At 39.4% G+C, this 22,300-nt stretch overlaps 1 protein-coding gene across 3 annotated transcripts in view; it reads left to right on the top strand.

Moving 5' to 3' along the window:
• The window catches only part of LOC122492129 (myosin VIIA and Rab interacting protein), a 375,178-nt gene that overhangs the window by 33,657 nt on the left and 319,221 nt on the right, over positions 1–22,300 (top strand). For all 3 annotated transcript variants that reach the window (XM_043595686.1, XM_043595688.1, XM_043595687.1), the window contains exon 2: positions 20,633–20,776. In XM_043595686.1, coding sequence (XP_043451621.1) covers positions 20,667–20,776 — 110 coding nt within the window. In that variant the 5' untranslated portion in view covers positions 20,633–20,666. The remainder of the gene's footprint in view (positions 1–20,632; positions 20,777–22,300) is intronic.

Here is a 22,300-nt window from a genome sequence, read left to right as displayed (position 1 = left end):
CTTGTTCTGGGACTACCCTCAACCCGCCACCTCAATTTCCAGCCCCCCTGGCAACACTGAGCTCCATCTTCTGATACTTCATGAGTTCCAGTCATCCTGCACCACACAGACTAGTGACTGTTCTCATTGGAGAAGCCCTAGAAATATGGAGGTTACCCCATGAATGTATTTCCTTTTTTCCAAGGGCCAAATCCCCTCAAATTTCTGTTGGCTTTTGATTGCTCCCTGGTACCTTCAAGCAGTTATATTTAATTTTTTCCAAAGTTTATAATTGTTATATGCGAGAAGTTTAGTCTGATATAGACTACTTGTCTATTACTGGAACACACTTGGAATGATTAAATTTTAATAGCTTGGAAAATGTTAATTTTGTAAGGAATAGGTGTTCTCAAATTTATTTAGCCATTTCCTCATTGGGGAAAATCTAGCTTTGTTCCTATATCTTTTTGCCTGTAAAAACCATATGCATGCTAATAAGTCAGCTCTGGAACCAGATACCTTGGTTCATTTCATTGATCTCCTACTTCCAATATGTGTTACCTAGAGCAAGTTATGTGGTTTCTCTTTGCCTCCCTTTGCTCATCTGATAAATGGGTATGATTGTTTCTGTCTCCTAAGTGTGAAGATTAAATGGGTCAGCACATGTAAAATATGTAAATAATTATTTACCCATAGACTGCAATAAATGGTGGGAAATTGTGTTATTGTTAATCATTATTTAAACCATGTGTTCTGAAATTTGCTCTGATGTTCCTTGATGTAGGTCATTTTTTATTCATTGTTTGGGTCTCAGTGGATTCTTCTAATCTGGGAATGAATATCCCTCAGTTGTAGGAATTATTTGCATAATTTGTTTTGATAATTTATTCCTCTCCAGTCTCTCTGTTATATCTTTTAGTATCTCCTTTTATTTTTTCCTTTTAGTCTTCAGTTTTCTGTTTGTTTCACTTCCTGGAGATTGCCTCAGTCTTCCAAACTTTTTTGTTGAATACATTTTTGCCATTATGTTTTCAACTTACAGATATTTATTTTTGTTTGTTAACTAAATATTTGTTTTTAATTTAGTGTCATTTTTTTTCTCATGGATGAAATTGACATCTTCTTCCATATCTTGGAAGGTATAGGGTTGGGTTTTTTTTGTATTTTCTCTAACTCTGAGCATTGTATCTATTTCTTCTATTAATCTTTTTGTTAGTTTTATTCTTTGTCTTAGCTGTGGTCTGAGCTGTCTGACCACCTGAGGCTGTTTACTCATATTTATGTATTTTTTTTAAGTTTATTTATTTGGAGAGTGAACATGAGTGGGGGAGGGGCAGAAAGGTGTGGAGCCCTATGTGGAAGTTGAAGTCACGAACCATAGGATCATGACCTGAGCTGAAATCAGGAGTCAAACACTTAACTGACCGATCTACCCAGGCACCCCTGTTAACTCATATTTAAAAATAAGTAATAAAATGCTGGTTAGAAACTTCACGTGTGTGAGAGGCCTTACTGACGTATAGCCATCACCAAAGGATGAAGTAACTTGTTTCCTTGCTACTCCCTGACTGGGGAACTCCAAAGTGAGTAGTACCTCCAGGGCTTTCCATTTGAACATACCAGTTTTTCCTCAAAGGAATCTTCTGGTCTTTTGTTCAGGTATAAGCCTGAATGCCACCTTCCTGGGAACTGTGTATGCGGAGTGGGTTGGAGGCCCACTTTATGTAGATTTTTAATGAAGCCTCCTGTTTTCAGGGTGATTTTACACTGACCTTCGCTATGCCTATAGTTCGTGCATTCAGAGATTCTCTAGCTCAGTCTCTCCTGAGAGGAAACTATGTTTCTTCTTTACCCATCACCCCATTTTTAGTGGTCCTTGGTGCTCCCTGATTTTTTAATACTTTTTCAGCTGTTGTGGAACGGATCAGCTTTTTCCTGATGACTTTCCCCTCTGCAAACTTGGATTTTAGTTTTCTTAACTTCACCAAGTCAATTATCCTTCATCTGTGTATTTCTTTCAAAATTTTGTTGACATCATTAATCTGTCTTTTCTTCTTTTGTTTCTTTGTTCCTGAGTTTTGTTTTGTTTTTCTAATGATTTTTAGATTTCTTTCCCATCTTTTTTTTTTTAAATTTTTTTTAATGTTTATTTATTTTTGGGACAGAGAGAGACAGATCATGAACGGGGAGGGTCAGAGAGAGAGGGAGACACAGAATCCAAAACAGGCTCCAGGCTCTGAGCAGTCAGCACAGAGCCCGACGCGGGGCTTGAACTCACGGACCGTGAGATCATGACCTGAGCCGAAGTCGGCCGCTCAACCGACTGAGCCACCCAGGCGCCCCCTTTTTTTTTTTTTTAATTTTTTTTAATGTTTATTTATTTTTGAGACAGAGAGAGACAGATCATGAACGGGGAGGGTCAGAGAGAGAGGGCTTTCCCATCTTTTTAAATAGCGTTTTGGGAGACGGAATAGAAGATAAATGTTTACTCCAGTATGTATAAATAGAAACATCTTTGTTAAATGTAATCCTTATTCTAATATTTTATCTAATTTATGAACATTAAAAATGGTATCTGAACATTTTTCCCTTTTCTTATTATGTTTTTTCCAGTGACTGTTGTATCTTGAGTGATGTACTGAAGTCATCCTTCAGTTTGAATACCTGTGGATTTATGCCCAGTCTATTCCACAAAGGTGGTTGATGCTCTGCATGTTAACTGCTTTTCCCTGTGGCCCCAGTTTCAGTTTAGAAGCTCTGAGAAAATTTCATCTTTTCTAGAATATCTTTCTCTTTTGCATCCCATAAGAGGATCTGTTGGGCCTGTCCATTGGACTACTTTGCATGCCCAGTTGGGTGCATTAAATCCTGTCACCAGTCTTACGATATTTTGTGAAGGGGGGTACCAGAATAGAGACTTAGGGACTCCAAATGGCATTGTAAATGATCTTAAATATAATTTAATTTTTCTGTTCTTTTTCTAGAAAAAGATTATGCATTATTTCTGGATAGTTTCCTAGTATGATTTTGAGAAATTTTGAACTAGGTGAGACTGCTTTGCTCGGTGGTTAGGGGCATAGACTCTGGAGCCAGTTACAGATGCATGATCTTGGGCAAGTCATTTGCTTTCTCTTTGCTTTAGTTTCTTTCTTTTTGAAATGAAGATAATATTAGTACCCACTTCTTAAGGAGGAAAAAGTTAATGCATGGAAAGTGTTTAAAACAGTGCCTGCTCTGTCGTCATTGTGATGCGTTTCCTGTTATGTGCTTTGAATCAGGCGTACAGAGTTAAGTAATCCACACGTAATCCTATAATTTCCTCCTGTTTAAGATAGCAGAAGAGCATATCTGTTAATGGCAGATCAGGCAATTGGGACTTGCTCTTCTATTGATGAGGACTGGAAACTCTGAATAAAATATATGGGAACAAATAAGAAAATACCTCTGTTTAAGAGCGTTGGAGAGCTAACAAGATAGTGAAGACTCAATGGGCCAGAGCTTCGGTGGACAAGAGACCGTCATTTGGGGCTTTTCCCTGGGACATTTGCCAGCTTGTGAGGCTGAGCAGTATTTTTGACAGCTTCTTGGGACTAGGGAGATTGGACTTAGAGGCCTGACAAAGCCAACTTCCTTGTGTTGAGATCCCCAAGGGTTCCACCCTTCAAGTGGGGTGAACTGGGTGGAGAAAGCCTGTGCAGGAACAGCAAGCTCAGCTTCCGGTGTTTTCAGTTTTGAAGTTGAAGTTCAATCTTGAAGATAAGAGTGCTTGCTTGCGGTCACTACAAGGCCCCTGACACAAACAAACAAGAATCCTCCACAGAGGAAAGTAACTACAACATAGGCTTCCATTTTCAAACCCAGTGTGCATAAAAAAATAATGGGGTACAAGAGGAGATGAGAGGAAATGAATACAAACACGCAGAAAGAAAAGGGAAATATAAACAGACCTACAGAGTTCCCAGATATTGAGTTATCAGACAGATTCAAAAATAACTGTGTTACTGTATTCACGGAGATAAAGGAAAAGATTGAGAATCTAGAAAGGAAAAAAAACACAATAGAACAAGCAAGAAAGAATGAAATGGAAAATTTAGAATTGAAAAATTACCAATATTAAAAACTTAAACATAGATTTAATGATAGGCTAAAAATACATGAAGAGAAAATGAATAAACAATCGAAGAATGCTGACCTCAATTGGAAAAATATCCAGAATGTTGTATGAGAAACAAAAAGGCATAAAAAAGAGACGAGTATATTGAGAAGATCTGACAATCACATGTGCTTATAGTCACCAGAAAGAAAGAGAAGGAATAAAAGAAGTATTATTAGAGGAAAAAAATGCCTGAGAAATTGACAAAACTGATGGAAGTGTAGGAGTGTTACAGATCCAGGATTTCTCCACAAAACCTCTACAAAATGGAATGTGATTATGAAACAAAACACAACTGTGATGGCTAATTTTATGTGTCAACTTGGCCGAGCCACAGTGCCTAGATATTTGGTCAAACACTATTTTGATGTTTCTGTGAGTATGGTTTTTTTTTTTTTTTTTGGATGTGATTAACATTTAAATAGGAATTTGAGTGAAGCAGATCACTATAATGTGCGTGGACCTCATCCAATCAGTTGAAAGCCTTAAGAGAACAAAGACTGACACCCTCCTTCCTCTACTGTGAGCCAGAACAAATTCTGCCAAGGGACTGCCTTTGGACTTAAACTGTAACTCTTCCCTGGGTATCCAGCCTAATAGACTCCCCTATCAGACCTTGGATTCGCCGAGCCTCCACCATTGTGGAGTCATTGTATGACCCAGTTCCTTAAAATAAATCTTTCTCTCCTCCTTCTCTCTATCCTGCTGGTTCTGTTTCTTTGTAGAACCCTGACCAATACAACAACCAAAGGAGAATTCTGAAAGAAGAGAAGCAAAAGCCAACTATCTGGGGAGCCCTGGACCAGAGAAATAACATAGTGGCATGGCATCTGATGATACTGGAACCAACAGCAGAAAATGACTCAGCTTCAGTGTTTCCTGAATTCCAACCTATAGGCTCATTCCTTCTCCAGGTTGAACAGGCATCCTACAACAACAGCAGATGAACATGACACCACCCACAAGGGGAATCAATTGGGAGCCAAGTAGGGATTGGGAATCAAGTAGAAATGGGGAATCAGTGGTGGATCAAGTAAACAGGGCAAGCACCCCCCCCCCCCCACTCTGCTGGAAGAAGGGGATGATTCTGCCCCAAGTACCCGGGTTGAGAAGCACTCAGTATCACCACAGGCTGGGGGTATCTTACCACAGGTGCCCAGCCTGGGAAGCCTCTTCATCCCTGTGGGGCTGATACCTTTCTTCCCACCTAGACATACTAGGAGGAATCCTGCCGTAACAGGCAGCCTAGACCTAGAAGCCTCTTTTGTTCCACGGGTGGGGTCCTCCTCACCACACCGGGCAATCTGGTTTAGGAAAGCCCAGCGCACTCCCTCATGAAGCACAACAGGGACCAGTGTGAACCTCAGTGGCACGAGATAAGCCAAATGGATTTTTGAAGGCCATGGTACGTAAATTGTCATTGGAACCTTAATCTAAAAAAGTAGGACAGGACCTTGTGCTAAATAAACCTAAACAGAGGTACTTCCTGTTACAACAAAATAACTAAATAGGACCCAGAGTCTCCTAACATAATAGCCAAAATGTCCAGGGTACAAATGAAAAACACTCACCATACCAAGACTTAGGATATTACAATTCGAATGAGAGAAGACAACAACTGATACTAATGCAGAGATGAATCAGATGTTGCAATTATCTGACAAGAATCTTAAAGCAACGATTATAAAAATGCTTCAACAAATAATTACAGATCCACTTGAAACAAACGAAAAATAGGAAATCACAATAAAGGGAGTTATAAAAAAAAGAACCAAATAAGAAATTATGGAACTGAAAAATATAACCACAGAAAGAAAAACAAAAAAACTTGCTGGATTAACAAAAAACTATAGTGGAGATGACAGAGGCTCAGTGAACAGGAGGACAGACCAATAGAATGTGCCCAATCTGAACAAAGAGAGAAAACAGACACCCCCCCCCCCCCCACCACACACAAAATGAGTAGAGCCTCAAGGACCTATGGGACAGTAACACAAGATCAACACGTTTAAGGGTAAGGGCAAGAGAGAGCAGGATGTGTCCTGATAACTTAGTGTGCCTGTTGTTTCATAGAGATCAGGGAAGGTCAAAGTCAAGCCCAGAGAGAAGGAACAGGTTAGGATGAAGTCTTCAAGGGCCTTGGTGGTAAGCTGAAGTTCTCTGAAATTTGCCAGCAAAACTGTAGGGAATAACAAAAGGTTTTTACGCATGGGGGTAACTTGATCAGTTTCTCTCTTTTAAAACAGATTATATGTCAGTAAAACCTTGGATTATGAGTAACTTGTTCTGCCAGTGTTCTTCAAGACAAGCAAACATTTCTAATAAATTTTAACTTGAGAAACGAGCGATGTCTTCCAATATGAATAGTATGTGATTGCTCAATGTCACATGATCACAACTGAGCCAGTGGTTTGCTTTGCTTTGATATGCAAGTGTTTTGGACTACAAGCATGTTTATGGAACAAATTATGCCCGCAAACCAAGGTTTTACTGTATTTAAATTTAAAATATTAAATACACAATACATTTAAATCTTTCAAAATTTCAAAAGCATTAAAAAGTATGTTTCACATAGAACAGATGAACATAGGGGAAGGGAAGCAAAAATAAGATAAAAACAGAGAAGGAGGCAAACCATAAAAGACTCTTTTTTTTTCTTTTTTCAATATAATTTGTTATCAAGTTAGCTAACATACAGTGTATACAGTCTGCTCTTCTTTTCGTGGGTAGTCTCATGATTCATCACTTACATACAACACCCAGTGCTCATCCCAATAAGTGTCCTCCTCAGTGCCCATCACCCATTCCTACCCCCCACCCCTAATCAACCTCAGTTTGTTCTCTGTACTTAAGAGTCTCTTATGGTTTGCCTCCCTCTCTGTCGTAAAGGACTCTAAATACAGGGAGCAAACTGAGGGTTGCAGGCAGGATGTTGGGTGGGAGGGATGGGCTAAATGGGTGATGGGTGTTAAGAAGGGCACTTGTTGGGATGAGCACTGAGTGTTATATGTAGGTGATGAATCACTGAATTCTATTCCTGAAGTCATGATTACACTATATGTTGGATTTAAATAATTTTTTTAAAAAACTATGTTTCACATACCTGACCATAGTTACCCTTCTCTTTAGGTAAGTCATGCTACTGGGTTTTTCCCATGCATTTTTCCAGAGATATTTATGCACATACAAGCAAACGTGTGTATGCACATATATATTAGAAACATATATTTTGTTCTCTTTTTATACAAATGATGGTATGGTACACCTACTGTTGGGCACCCTGTACTTAACCCTGTATTTGAAGAATTTTCCGTATCAGCTCATACAGTTTCTTCATTTTTTTCTTAATAGCTACATAGTTTTCCATTGTATGACTAGCCCATTGTTATTTTTCACTTAGTTCTGTAGTGATCTTTCTAAATATGCCATTTTGCATAAACATACGTGTATTATCTCTGTGGGATGAATTCTTAGAAGCGGAATTGCTGAATGAAAGGATATCTATCCCATCCGTCCGTCCATCCATCCACCCATCCATCCACCTACATATAATATCAATACATATTAGCAAATTGTCCTCCACAGAGATCGTACATTTACAGTCCTCACAGCAATGGACAAGAGTGCCCGTTTTCTTAAAGACTTATCAGCACACCGTGATACTAAGCTTTTGAATCTTTGCAGATCTGATCGGTGAAAAAAAAGTCTTTCAATTTGCATTTGTCTTTTTATGTATTTGATAGGTTTATGAGCCGTTGATAGTTCTTTGGGTGCACTCTATTTCTTTTTATTTTTATTACTCTCTTTGTCCATTTTTCTATTGGGTTTTTGCTCTTTTTTTTCTTACTCACTTGTCAAAGTTTTTATATTGAAGGAAATTATCTTTTTGTCTTTGATGTAAGATGTATTTTTCTTTCTTCTTTGTCACTTAACTCTGCTCATAATGTTTTGGTACCTTATTATGCAGACATTTCCAATCTTATGTTGAGTTTATCCATTGTTTACAATGGCTTCTGAATTTTGTGTCTTATTTAGAAATGGTTTTCCCCCTCTGAGATTATGAAAGAATTTTCTCCTGTTTTCTTTTATTACCTTTATGGTTTTATTTTTTTACCTTTAAGTTAGTCCTGTATTTTGGAATTATTCTGGTGCTGTGTGAGGTCTGCTTATGTTACCCATTATTTTTGTAGCTTACAAAAATTCAAAATTGAAAAGGTCATTTTTCCTTCAGACCCAGTGTAGTCTCAAAATCTTCAGGAATTGCTTATGTTCTAGTATTCCCATTTCCTTCTTTCGGGTCTCTTCTAGGTTTCCTCCATATCTACAATATACTCCCTGATCTTTCTAACTTTATTTTGTTTCACTCTGGCCCCTTTCTCATGTCTTCTCCCTACCGTGTCTCTCACTTTGTTCTGCTGGTTTCTTGGCTACCTCGACTGCCTTCTTGGCATAATTTCTGTAGTGGTTGTAGCTTTCCCCACTCCTTTCCCAAGCGCTGTCAATTCACATTTTATCATCTCTTGATACTTTGATATTTTTTCCTGTTTCTTCATTCATGGCTGTGATTTGATCAAGAAGTGTTTCATTTCTTAAAAATCTTTGGTCACTCCATTGTTTCATCAAATGTCTTGTAATGAGAGATCTTCCCTTGCTGCTTGCCTTTCTTGCTCATTTGTTCTTATCTTCTAATGTTTTTATGTAGTCCCTGAGGTTTTTTTTCTTTTTTATTATTCATCATCAAAGGAGTTTAATTTTTCCTGAATAATTATTGTGGAAGGTTTATAGAGATTGGGGATGTGGTTCTACTAGGTGGAGTTTTGTTTTATTTTGTTTTGTTTTGTTTTTGTTTTTGTTTTTTTAGAACTGACCTTTATTTTACCAAAGCCAATGAAGAAAGGAAGATTTTTTGGTTTTGTGTTGATTTAACTCTTTTATTTTTGGGTAATGAAAAGATTGTGTTTTCTTTACGGCACAAAAGGAAGACTGCTTCTTGTAAATAAGTTTTCTTTGTGATTCCTTGTAAATTGTTGACATTTTCTTCATGGGGGAAGAAAGAAACAAAGCACTGCATCCACACAAGCTCATGGAGCCAGCTGGTCTACCTCTCCTGTTTCAAGCAAGAGTTGAAATGTCAGCCTGTGTCCTTTGCCTTCGAGAAGGGTAGTTTTGCTGGTGCTTGCTGAGACCTTCAGCTGCAAGCTCTGCAGCCTTTTCTCTTCTCTTCCTCCAACTTAATTTCCTCTGTTTTAGATGCTTTTCCACTTACATTCGGTCTCTATAGTTTTAATTGTCTCCTGGTTTAGCTGAAATGAAACTTGCATTTTGTTTCTCATTTTCCTTGTTGATTTTTTGGATGATTTCCAGGGGGAGAAGGGGGAAATGTCGACATTCACACACGTGGCTTGAACTAGAAGTCAGTCTAGATTTTGTTTAAGCTGCAAAAGGCCCAATAATTAACACCTTTATTTTAAAAGTCATTTGGTGGCATTTTCAGGTGGGATTGCAGCAGGCCACCAAGATCAACACACTCTAGCTGAATGTTAATAGCATTCCCAGACGAGGGACTCTGCCATCCCTGGTCCAATCAGCTGTGCCCCAGTGGTGCAACATGTCTGCTCTGGGCCATTCCTGTGTGTAGGGAAAGGGGGAGTCTCAGAGAAGCAGGCTGTTGTGGCAGGGATAACCACTCTTAAAGGTGAAGGAATGAAGGTCATTGAGCCCTACAGCCCAAGTACCACTTGCTCCAAAGAATAGACCCAGTGAAAAATACGTCTCGTGTGTGTGCGTGTGTGTGTATGTGTGTGTGTGTTTCTTTCCAGGCAAAGTTTTTTTTTCTTCTTCTTTTCTTTTTATGCTGGGACAGTTCTAACATTTAGATTTTTTTCGAGGGATAAGAACATTTATTTTCAATTCTAGTCAACATCTAGCCATGGTCAGAGAGGGAAGCTCAAGCTGTATTTACAGTTTTATCATTTTATCACCTTCAGAATTTCGGACATTGCAAGTTAACCTTTTTACTTTTCTCTTTCTGTTAGATTCATCATATCACACATTGTGGGTTTGTAAAGATCTCATTCAATTGTCTGTCCTTGACCTTTTTCTTCTTAGTACCTTTCTAGAATGTCACTTGTGTAGATAGACACTGACCTTTTATGATGAACTTTCCATAAATTATGTATGTATGCACTTAGTGTCCTTGGAGTTACTTTTTTTTTTTCATTTGTGAGGTTTGTACTAACCAGTTTCCTGTAGAAGTGTCTGTGTCCTCCCTCATGGTTGTTACTTCTATCCAGGAATAATACAGACGATTCTACATGTGTTGGGTCTTCTAACTTCAAAGTTATGACCCATTTGCAACTATAGAGAGCTTTGAAAATATAAAGAAAATCACTCCTGAACAACTGCTGCTAGGCATCTGCTACTTTGTTACAATCTAGCCTCTGCTTTGCTTTTCAGGGTGGCTGACACAGGTCGTTTTTTCTCTGACGCTGGCAATCAAATACCTCTTCCATAATGGCTTGCGGAAGTCCAGGTGAATACATGTGAGCACACTGCTGTTTTGTGTCACATGGAAAACCTCCAAATGGAAGCTGAGTATGATGAGACTTTGTTTGGTTTCCTGTCTAAGCTGCTGTCATCAAATTTGACCATGCACAGAATTAAAACACTGTTCAGTCTTGAATGGGCTGCATGGTTTCATAAGTAAGACCCCCACCTCTTTTATAGGTGGGTTTTCTGTTCACCACATTTTGAGAATTGTACTGTTTACAGACGGCCTCAGGCCAAGCTGTTTTCTTTTTTGTTGGCCTATCAAGATTGGAAGGATTTACCCATTTTTGCATTAATTATACTAAAATTTCCAATTATCTTTTGCTCAACCCCAGGTTTTTAAAGGTTTTCCAAGTCTTGAGATTTAAATATTCTTTGGTTTCTGGAGCATATTAGGAACCTGAATTGATATGAGTTATTTATCAGTTGATGCTAATAGCGTATCCATCAGGCATTATTTCAAGGCTTTGACATAAAAAGGGATTTTTTAGTGATTGGTCTTGTAGCTCCTCTTGTTTTAGGGTATCTGGAGCTATAAACTGATGTGAAATACAATATAATTGAGTAGTGAGCAGTTTTCAGACTCTTTCCTATATTATGATAACATCAGGCTTCTCCTTTGACATTTTAGTTATCATAATCCTGTTATAATGTCAAGATCATGTATTATAATTTTGAGTTACTCTTACAATGTTATTACTAGCTTTGTTAGTGTTCAAAGTAACATTTATTTTTCATTAAGGAAGTAATCCATGTTCATTGTGGGAAAATTGGAAAGCATAAATAAGCAAAAACATAAAAAATAATTAAAAGCTTTAAGAAATCCAGTCATCCAGAAATAATAACTATGAATGTTTGGCATATGATTTGTCATTCTATTCTTTTCATTTTTTTGGTTGTTCTTTCTTTTTAATACGAAATTTCTTGTTAAATTGGTTTCCATACAACACCCAGTGCTCATCCCAACAGGTGCCCTCCTCAATGCCCGTCACCCACCCTCCCCTCCCTCCCACCCCCCATCAACCCTCAGTTTATTCTCAGTTTTTAAGAGTCTCTTTTCATTGGAATTCAGACTTTTTTTTAAGAAACATAAAACAATTGAAATCACTTAATACAGTTTCCAGTATGTAATTTTCAGTCATAAATATGTTGTATTTTTCCATGTCAATAATATATCATTTTTATAGCATTTGAATATACTGTCTCAGAGATATAGCAGATTTAACCAATGGTCTGTCATTAGACATTTCAGTTGTTTAAACAGATTTGCTATTGTAAATAGCATTAAGGAGAATACCCTCATACATATCCTTGATAATGTGTGTTTAATTATTCAAATGGTGTTTATTGTAGAAGAAAGGGAAAAAACACGCAGAAGCGAATTTTCAAAAATTGCATCATACGAAATTTAACCATTCAGAGATAACCCTTGATAATATTTCCTGTGATTATCTTTCAGTGTATATTTTGAGTTTATCTGTTCACATCAGGATTTTACTGTTCATACTGTATTTTCTACCTGTTATTGAGCCATGTCACACCTAGGAGAATACGCAAATCAAAAGTGTACACGTCGGTGGATGTTCACAAATTGAACACATCTGTGTAACCGGCACCCAGGTCGGAAACAGCATTAACAGTCCCCAGCCTTGCCCTTTCTGGCCACTGTTTTCCTGCCCAGTGATGACCACTATCCTGCTTTTCACACGACAGAATAGTACTGCCTGATTCTGAACTTTGTATAATTGGAATCTCCACGTCTAGCTTATTTTGCTTAGCGTAATATTCATGAGATTCAGTCACACTGGTGTATGTAGTTGTAGTTTACCCATACTTACTGGCATGTAGTATTCCACTGGTGAATATACTACCCTTTAGTCTTCTAGTGAAGAGTATTTGCCTCGTTCCTAGTCTGGGTCTATTATTCATAATGCTGCTTTGCACCAGATGTGTTTTCATCTCAGCAATAAATTTTGCATTTTCCTCTTCATTTGTTTTTATCACTTTAGTTTCTTTAACTCACTAACAGATGTCCTTAGAAATCTCACAAACCTGATGTGATTGGCCAACTGACCCAATACCATTTATTGACCCATCTATCTATCTGACTCAGATGATCCATGAACAGATAGTTAGATACACAGACACACAGACACATATGGGACTTTGTTGGGACTTTCTGTCCTGACCTGTCCTAAGGTGGTGACCTACCAGCTGGTCTCATGCCAGTAGCACACTTTGAAACCCACTATTGCAAATCACCTCCCATCATATTTCCTTTTCAGAACTGTTTGGCTAACATTATCCATTTATGTTTCCAGATGAACCTTAAAACATCTTTGCCAAGCTAGGAGCAAAAATTCAAATGAATTTTTTATTGACTGAGGACTGTGTCACTTAACCTGGGAAAGATCTTCTGTCTTCACAGTATTAGGTATTCTCATAAAGGAGTGGAGAATAGGTAGGAGTTTATGCATGCTTGATGATAACTTAAAAATAACACCCAACGTTTTGCTGCATAAAACAGGGAAGTTCACATGGCAAAACATAAGATGAATAAAATGAAAAGGCCAGTGGCAATTCAGGGAAAAACAGGACAGATGATTATTTTAATATATTAAGCATACTTTTAAAATACTAAGAAGTACATAAGGTTCTCTAAAAGATCAAATAACACAGCTCATGAAAGTGGATAATTCCACAACTATCAAGGTCCAAAACAAGGTTTAATGATATATTCCATATACTAGTAACCAAAGCACCACTAATTATAATAACTTGCCATTTTCATTGAATAAGATTTGAGGAACACAGGCATTCATATATCCCAGTAGGAGAAATACAAGAATAAATGCTTTAATAGCAATCTGGCAGCTATTATCAAATATGCCTAAGCATTGACTCAGCTGTTTTGGTCTAAGAATTTTCTTTAAGAATGTGCAAGGATACATGTACAAAGATGTTCATCTTAGTGTTGTTTATTTTTTTTTTAAGTTTATTTATTATTGACAGAGAGAGAGAGAGAGAGCGAACACAAGCTGGGGAGAGGCAGAGACAGGGAGATACAGAATCCAAAGTAGGTTCCAGGCTCTGAGCTGTCAGTACAGAGCCCAATGCAGGGCCCGAACCCACAGACTGTGAGATCATGACCTGAGCCAAAGTCAGACACTTCACCGACTGAGCCACCCAAGCGCCCCAATCTTAGTGTTGTTTATGATAGAAAAATATTGAAAATAAGCAGAACGTATGCAAGTATGATTGGTCAAATTGTGCTACCGCCATACTATGGAATATTTTGGATCCATCAAAATGTCTTAAAAGGAAAGAATTTTATGACATATTAAGGGAAGAAATCAGATGAAAGATATAGCATGTAGTTTACCAAAAGTATGTGTTATTACAATATTGTATTCTCTCTGCTACCGTCTTACTTATAAACCAGAGAGATCCAGGAGCAAAAGCACTGTTCTGGAAACCAGGAGCTTCTGAACCAGTGTATGTGTTGGGGAACCCTCTTCCATTTCCTATGTTTACCCTCTCTCATCTGTAAACGAAGAGGTCATACCTAAGTGACCTGTGACTCATGGATGTGAGGCTTCTCTAGCTCTGAGATGCCATTTCTGTTGTTACATGGGAAATCTAATTGTGTTTACTCTAGAAAAGGAAGACGCTTTCCCCATTTTCCCAAAAGGTTTTCTCATTGTTCTCTGCCTTGTCCATGTAGAGCTACTTTATTTATTTCTTTACAGAAACCATGTATCCCTTTGGAGTCCCGATCATTCTATTTAGATTTGAGATGACCAGAGCTGCCATTTCTGACTTTCACTAACTGGGCATCTTAGAAACTCAGTTAGAATTCTCAGAAACCAAAAGCCAGTGAAGTGAAGTGAAGGGGACAGATATGTCACTTTCGGGGAAACTCCAAAGTGCCATTATCACCTTTAATGGGGTGTTTTGAAGGAAGAAGTCAGTCTGCATTTTCCCTGTGCCTTCTGATCTGTTTCTTCCTGCTCATCGAGGGATTTGAAAATGGCAGCTTATGGAGTTCCCCTTGGCCTGGCAGCCTAAGAGTGGAGTCTTACTTCTAATTTACTTCTGCAGACCAGCAGGTGCACTAGGCTCTCTCCCTACCCCCACCGCCCCCACCACCCCACCCAACACCATGTGTGCAAAGCGGCCCACAGATTTACTTTTGACAAGTAGCCTAAGAGGCGTGAAAAATCTTTTTTCTTTTTTTCAAATAGTTGGGACCCCTGTTGTGATATTTTGGCTAAATTTTGAGGTTCATTTGTATCATACAGGCATGGGGTTTTAAAGTCATTTAACAGAGGACGTTTAAGGGCTGACGCTTCTCTGTTCTCTGCGTTTGTTGCCATTATTTGGAAACTAAAAGAGCAGGTTACCTTTGTCTGAATAGCAGCCAAGTGATGGGATCCCCTGTTCTAACATGTTAGAAAGAGAGGGCAGGGAACTCTGGACCCCAAGGGTGAAAACCTGAGGTCTAGAGTTTCCCTCTGCATCTCACAGGAAGGCCTACACATGGAGTAAAGGTGTGGACTCTGAGCCAGATATAGACCCAGTGAGACCCTAGCGGTCTTTTGTCATTTATCTGTTTTCCAGCCAGAACGTGGAACTATGAATCCGCACCTTCTCATCTGTGAGTGGCGGCAATGGCTGTGGTTGCCTGTAGAATTTTGTGAGAGTTAAGAATATCAAGTGTAATATATCTGTATCTGTATCTATATCTGTATTTATATCTGTATCTATATCTATCTCTGTATCTATATCTGTATTTATATCTGTATCTATCTTTGTATCTATATCTGTATCTATATCTGTATTTGTCTGTATCTATGTCTGTCTCTGTATCTATATCTATATCTGCATCTATACCTGTATCTGTGTCTATATCTATATCTGTATCTATATCTATATCTGTATATATATCTATCTGTATATAGATATCTGTATACAGATATCTATATCTGTATATCTATATTTCCTCTGAAACATAGTAGGTGTTCAACCAGTAGTGATCTATCAAAATCATTATTTAACAGTTTACAATTTTTTATTGTTGAAGGATAGTTGGGCATACAGTGTTATTTGTGTTAGTGTCAGGTGCACAGCCTAGTGATTTGACAAGTTTGTACATTACTCACTGCTCACCACAACAAGTGTTGTCACCATCTGTCACCATACAGTGTTATTGGAAGATTATTGGCTATATTCTCCATGCTGTACTTTTCACCTTCACGACTTACTTATCAAAATCATTTTCATCATTTTCCTTACACTTCTCAGCATATTCACTGGACAGTGTTTCAAATGTTTGCTCTAATGATGGTGAAATTACATGAGTTTTGTTTAGTGTTACATTTACTTGAGTTTATATGCTTATAAAAGATACCTTACAGACAAAAGTGTATATGAAAGTTGGACTTTTAATCATAAGTAATAATAATAATATACTATTAATATAATTATTACTTAATAATAATGGTAGTAATAATAAGAAGCAGCAGCAGTAACACTGTCTTTCCAGTGAGAGCTGTGAAGCCTCTATGTAATTATCCCCAAACCCTCCCTCTCCCTCAGTGATCCCATGTTGCTCTTTAGAGTTTTACCATATTTGTTCCTAAAAAATACATGCTTTGACTTTTTATGCTTTTGAACTGTTTATAAACAGGATTATAGTGTGTGCCTGCTGCACATGTGTGTACATATGGTGTGCTTTTCCGTCTCAACATTATGTTTTAAGATTCATCCATGTTGGTGGATAGACCTACGGCATGCCGTTTTTCACTGCAGTGGGGAGCTCCATTATGTGAAATAAATATACACATATGTTGATCTTGCCATTAATGGATGTTCAGGGTAGTTTGCAGGTTTTATTTGATTTGTTTTACTTTTTGCTATTTTGAATGTGACTGCTAGTAACGTCTCCTGCTAGGTCGAACTACGTGAAATAGACATTTTTATAAATTGGAATGGTGCGGATTTAGAAATTTCATGTGAGCCAACCAAATCCCTACCTCTTGGTGCACGTTTGCAAGATTATATCTGAGGCATACACCCAGGTGTGGCAGAAATGCTAGTTCATAGGGTACATGCATCGTCAACTTTGAAAATGATAATTGTGTCACAAAGCAATCGGGTCACTATGTACGCGCTCTGTGAAAGCTGCCATTGTCCCTCCTCCTGTCAACACTTGATAAAGGCTGTTTATTTTGGTGGGTGTGAAATGTGGTTTTGATGTGCAATTCTGTAATTACAGGTGAAATTAAGCATCTTTTCATCTCTCGTATTCTGTTATCTCTATGTAGACGTGTGCAAGTGGCTTTGGAAGTGGCTCATGGGTGAAGGTGGAGGCGTCCTGACTCACACACTAGAAAAAGCCGAGGTTGCCTTGAGGAGACTGTTGGTGGAAATATGGATAGTAAAGGTGATGATGCTGAGGGCTCGGGAAGAAGAGAGGTACCTTCTGAGAGAATACGGGTATCATTGTGAATAGAAAGGTGGGCAAAATGTGAATGTTTAAAGTACTTCTGTGGAGGGCTCAGGCAGAAATGAGGAACATGTTATTGGAAGTGAAGGAATTGGATCCTTGTATAAAGTGGCCGAGAATTTGGCCAAGTTGTGTTCTAGTGTTCTGTGGAAGGTGGAACTTGTCAGTGATGAACTTGGGTATTTAGCTGAGGAGACGTCTAAGCAAAGTGTTGAAGCGTGGCCTGGTCTGGCCTTGCTGCTTATAGGAAAGTGCAAGAGTAGAGAGGTGAGTTGAAGAAGAGATTGTTAAGCAGAAGGAACCAGGATGTTAAGATTTGTAAAGTTCTCAGTCTATCCATATTGCAAAACATGAGAAAGTGTGTCTGGGGAGAACATCAAGGGTGTGGCTGGACAGCCACTTGCTACACGGATTATGAGAACAACTCAGGGATTGAATCAGCCATTTCAGCAGAAACCAGGAATAGAACTTTGGTTACCCAGGAGAGAGCTGTAGAGGACCCTCTTGTTTGATGGTTTGGCCTTCTGTGTATTGCATGGGAAGCCAACAGAGTTTTTGAGAATTCCTATCAGCAGAAGCACTGCCAGTTCAGACTAAACAGAGACAGGATGAAATGAAAGCAGCCTGGTGGTCCTCTGAGATTCTGCGGGATGTGGCCAATAGAGCTATCTGGCTTCACGCGTTGTGATATCCTTCAAGAAAGGGGAAGAATGATCCTGAAGGCAATTCGGAGGTCCCTGAAGCTGGACTGCCACCGTGGCCTGTGGGGTGGGTCTCCTCCTGTGGCAGGGCCACCTCCTCAGTTTCAGCAGGGCAAGCTGCTGTGGCTACAGGGCCAGGGGAGTGGGATAGCCACCCTGGTGGGCTCAGAAGGGAGGGCCACTTGGGGGCACAGAGGAAGGGACTTATTCTTGAGCCTTAAAATCTAATGAAATTTGCTCTGCTCTCAGATATGTTTGAGACCCAACACCCCTTTCCTCTTTTCAGTTTCTCCCATCAAGATTGGGAATGTCAACCCAATGCCTCTCCTGTGTCTTCCATTTTGGAACAGGTAACTTGCCAGATTTCACAGGTTCACAGCTGGAAAAGAATTTTACCTCAGGATGAATCATTGCTCACGACTTGCCTGTACCTAAATTAGACAATATTTAAAGGAGACTTTGTACTTAGAGTTGATGCTGGAATGGGCTAAGACTTTTGTGGCTGTTTGGATGGGCTGATTATATTTTGCATGTGAGAAGGCCATAAATTTGGGGAACCAAAGGGTAGAGGGTGTGGGCCAAGCTGTCACCCCAAAACTCATATGTTGAAGTCTTAACCCCAGTGCCTCAAATTATGACTGAATTTGGAGATAGGACATTTAAAGAGGCAGTTAGGTTAAAATGAGGCCATTAGGGTGGACCATAATCCAATATGTCTAGTGTCCTTATAAGAAGGTATTTAGACATTGATACATATGGAGAGAATACCATGTGAAAACACAGGGGGGAGATGGCCATCTGCAAGCTAGGGAGAGAGGCTTCAGAAGAACCCAACCCTGTCGACCCCTTGATCTCAGACTTCTAGCTTCCAGAACCATGAGGAAATTTTTTCTGGTGTTCAAGCCACCTAGTCTATGGTACTCTGTTATAGCAGCTTTGGCACACTAATACACCTGCCTGTATGTCAATACTACTCTGTCTTAATTAATGTAGCTTTATAATAAAGGCATTCCACAATGAGTAGAGGTAGTGAGAGTGGATGTTTGAGCCTTGTTCTTGACCTTTAGGGAGAGCATTTGGTCTTTTGTGATTATGATGTTCATTTTAGTTTAGGTTTTCTTTCTTTCCCTTTCTCTCCCTCTCTCTTTCTTTCTTTCTTTCTTTCTTTCTTTCTTTCTTTCTTGCTTTCTCTCTCCCTTTCTTCTTCTTCTTCTTCTTCTTCTTCTTCTTCTTCTTCTTCTCTCTCTCTCTCTCCCCTTCCTTCCTTCCTTCCTTCCTTCCTTCCTTCCTTCCATCAATGCCCTGTCCTATATATAGTGGAGGAAATTTCCTTGTAGTCTAAGTTTGCAGAGGGCTCCTGTCACGAATGGGCATTGAACCGATCATATGATTTTTCCATTTTATTCTGTTAATGTGGTGAATTACACTGGTTGATTTTGAATGTTGAACCAACCTGGAACTGTTTAGATAAAATCCACTTGGTCTATATATATAATCATCTTTTTGAAATCTTGCTGCATTGGTTCTGCTGATACTTTACGGAGGATGGTTGCATTCAGGTTTATGCTGGTCTTCAGTTCTAGGCAGTTTTCTGGAATTACGTGTTTGATTTTATAAATGGATACAGCTCTTCATTAAAAATGATTTTTAAAAATATTGCTTCCCGTAGTTTCTAGGTATGCACTGCTGGGAGGTGCTCCTTTGAAATAGCATCTTTTCTACCACTGAGAAAATGGCTAAATAAGATTATTTTACTGTATTTTTTCCTTTTGCAGAAGAGAGTTTATTGGTTTCTAGTTTATATTTTAGAGCCATATGATTAAAAGTTCAGGGGATAGGGGCGCCTGGGTGGCTCAGTCAGTTAAGCCTCTGACTTCAGCTCAGGTCATTATCTCGTGGTCTGTGAGTTCGAGCCCCACGTCGGGCTCTGTGCTGACAGCTCAGAGCCTGGAGCCTGCTTCGGATTCTGTGTCTCCCTCTCTCTCTGCCCCTCTGCCTCTCATTCTCTCTCTCTCTCAAAAATAAATAAACATTAGAAGTTTATTCCCCTGAAGAAGTTCAGGGGATGTAGTGTATATAGGATATTTTAAAAAGTATTATAATTTATTTTATCTTGGAATTATAGATAATACTTGGAATTTAAAACTTCAAGTCACAAAAATTTAGAAGTTTTGGATCCTGTCTTTGGCATTTAGTGGCTAGGGCCACTAGCTCTCTTGTATGCTTGCTTCATTGCATCGAAAAAAGTAATTTAGGGGCGCCTGGGTGGCGCAGTCGGTTAAGCGTCCGACTTCAGCCAGGTCACAATCTCGCGGTCCGTGAGTTCGAGCCCCGCGTCAGGCTCTGGGCTGATGGCTCAGAGCCTGGAGCCTGTTTCCGATTCTGTGTCTCCCTCTCTCTCTGCCCCCTCCCCCATTCATGCTCTGTCTCTCTCTCTCTCCCAAAAATAAATAAACGTTGAAAAAAAAAATTAAAAAAAAAAAAAAAGAAAAAAGTAATTTATGTCTTTTTTTCTAATTTAAGGGTTGGGTGGGATGAATGAGACTGGCAAATGATCAGGTACTTCTCCCTTTCTCTGCGGCCTGACATCGTCTGTAAATGTTTGCCGAATACGAGAGCAGAGCAAGGCACCATCTTAGATGAAACTGTATTAATTTCATGTTAATAAAAAAATGGGTTGATTTGGGTCCCTGGAGCGCATTCCTCTTGCCCTCAATTTGTGGTCTCTCCTTGATTTCTCAGGTCTTGTGTTATCGTCTGTGTTGGGTATTAAATCATGGGGAGGAAGCTGGACCTGTCTGGTCTGACCGACGACGAAACGGAGCATGTCCTCCAGGTGGTTCAACGAGACTTCAATCTTCGCAAAAAAGAGGAAGAACGGCTAAGGTGAGATGCTTCTGTTGCCCTCCTGGGTAGCACGGGACAGCTTTCCTGAGAATGTTCCTCTCCGCTAGCCCTGAGTTCGAAGTCTTTATGTCATGTGCACACACTTCTGTGTATAGGAAGACTGCCCTGTCCTTCACAGAAAGGTTCACCAGCTTCAATGCTGGGCACCATAGTGCCCGTTCAGAAACATGCCTCCCCATCAAGGTTTTCCTTGGGCTTCTCACCCTGCACAGTTTTAGCTGCAGGAAAAGTATACCTTGTGATGACAGTGGCTATTTGGAGCTTGCAACTTGGCTTTAATTTTCCTGTTGGCAGGTAGTAATCTTCCTGTTGCTGAAGAATAAAGTGTTAGGTGAACAGTTCTTGGGAGAATTAGACTCACAGAGTCTGTACAATCTCCTGTTAGAACACTCAACTCCCATGGTGCAGAAAAAGAGTTCCAAAGACCTGGTATAAGGAAAGTGCCATCTGGCTGGACTGGGGTCACCTGGCCTAGCACCACCTTCCTCATTTTGTAGAGGAGGATACTGAGGCCCAGAGAGGGGCTCTTCCAACGCTCTAGTTGGCATTTCCTCGTGGAATGTTCTGAGAAATACAGTTGCTGCTCCTTTGGGTAGAAATGACTAAATTTGGAAGAGGTCAGAGTGATCAAAATGAGGTCATATGTTGGGTCTAGTGTGTTGGAACTAGATAGTAAGTCATTATTACCTGCCCTCGTCCATCCGTCTGTTTTCCCTTGGAATCTGATGGGTTTATCATGGCACTGTCTTCTTCCTTAGCCACCGAGCTCAAAACCCCTTTGTAATTCCTCCCCTGACTTGGTCCCCACGCAGGGCTGGACCAGGCACTGCTGAATCTGCCTCCTCACCATCTGTCCCCGACTTTTCCCCAAGTCCAGCTTTTATCACTGTCATCCTGGGAACTGTCATAATCTTTATGGCCTTCTGCCTCCACTCCTCCAAATAGCCAGGGCTGTGCGACATCTGAGCCCCAACCATGTCCTTTCCTAATCAGCTTAAAATGTGGGTTTTTTTTTTCCTTTTCACTTGGGGTACGTCAGACTTTCCAGTTCTTTACGTATTACCTGCCTGACTAGATTATAAGCACTCTGGTATAATCATGTCTATTTCGATCATGGTTTTTTTTCTCTGTCATGTTATATATGGTTAATATGTGCTTGTTTGAAGGAAGACAAAAATAAAAAAAAAAAACAACACCTGTTAATTAAATAATTAATTGATTTACAAACCATGTGCCAGGCACTGTTCAAGCTGCTGGGAACATGGTGAGCAAACCTAGTCTTTGTCCCATGGAGTTTATATTCTAGAGCTGAGCTGATGCACACTGCAGCCACCGATCCCGGGTGCCTACTGAGCACTTGAAACATGATGAGCCTGAGTTGGGATGTGCTGTGTGACATACACACCACATTTCAAATTTAGTGCCCAACAATGTGTCCTGCCTTAGTAAAAATTTTGTATTGACTTCATTTTTGAAATGCCCTTGTTATACGAGATATACGAG

The sequence above is a fragment of the Prionailurus bengalensis genome, chromosome C2 (assembly GCF_016509475.1).
Source record: "Prionailurus bengalensis isolate Pbe53 chromosome C2, Fcat_Pben_1.1_paternal_pri, whole genome shotgun sequence".
NCBI lineage: Eukaryota > Metazoa > Chordata > Mammalia > Carnivora > Felidae > Prionailurus > Prionailurus bengalensis.
This window is presented reverse-complemented; position numbering and strand designations above follow the sequence as displayed.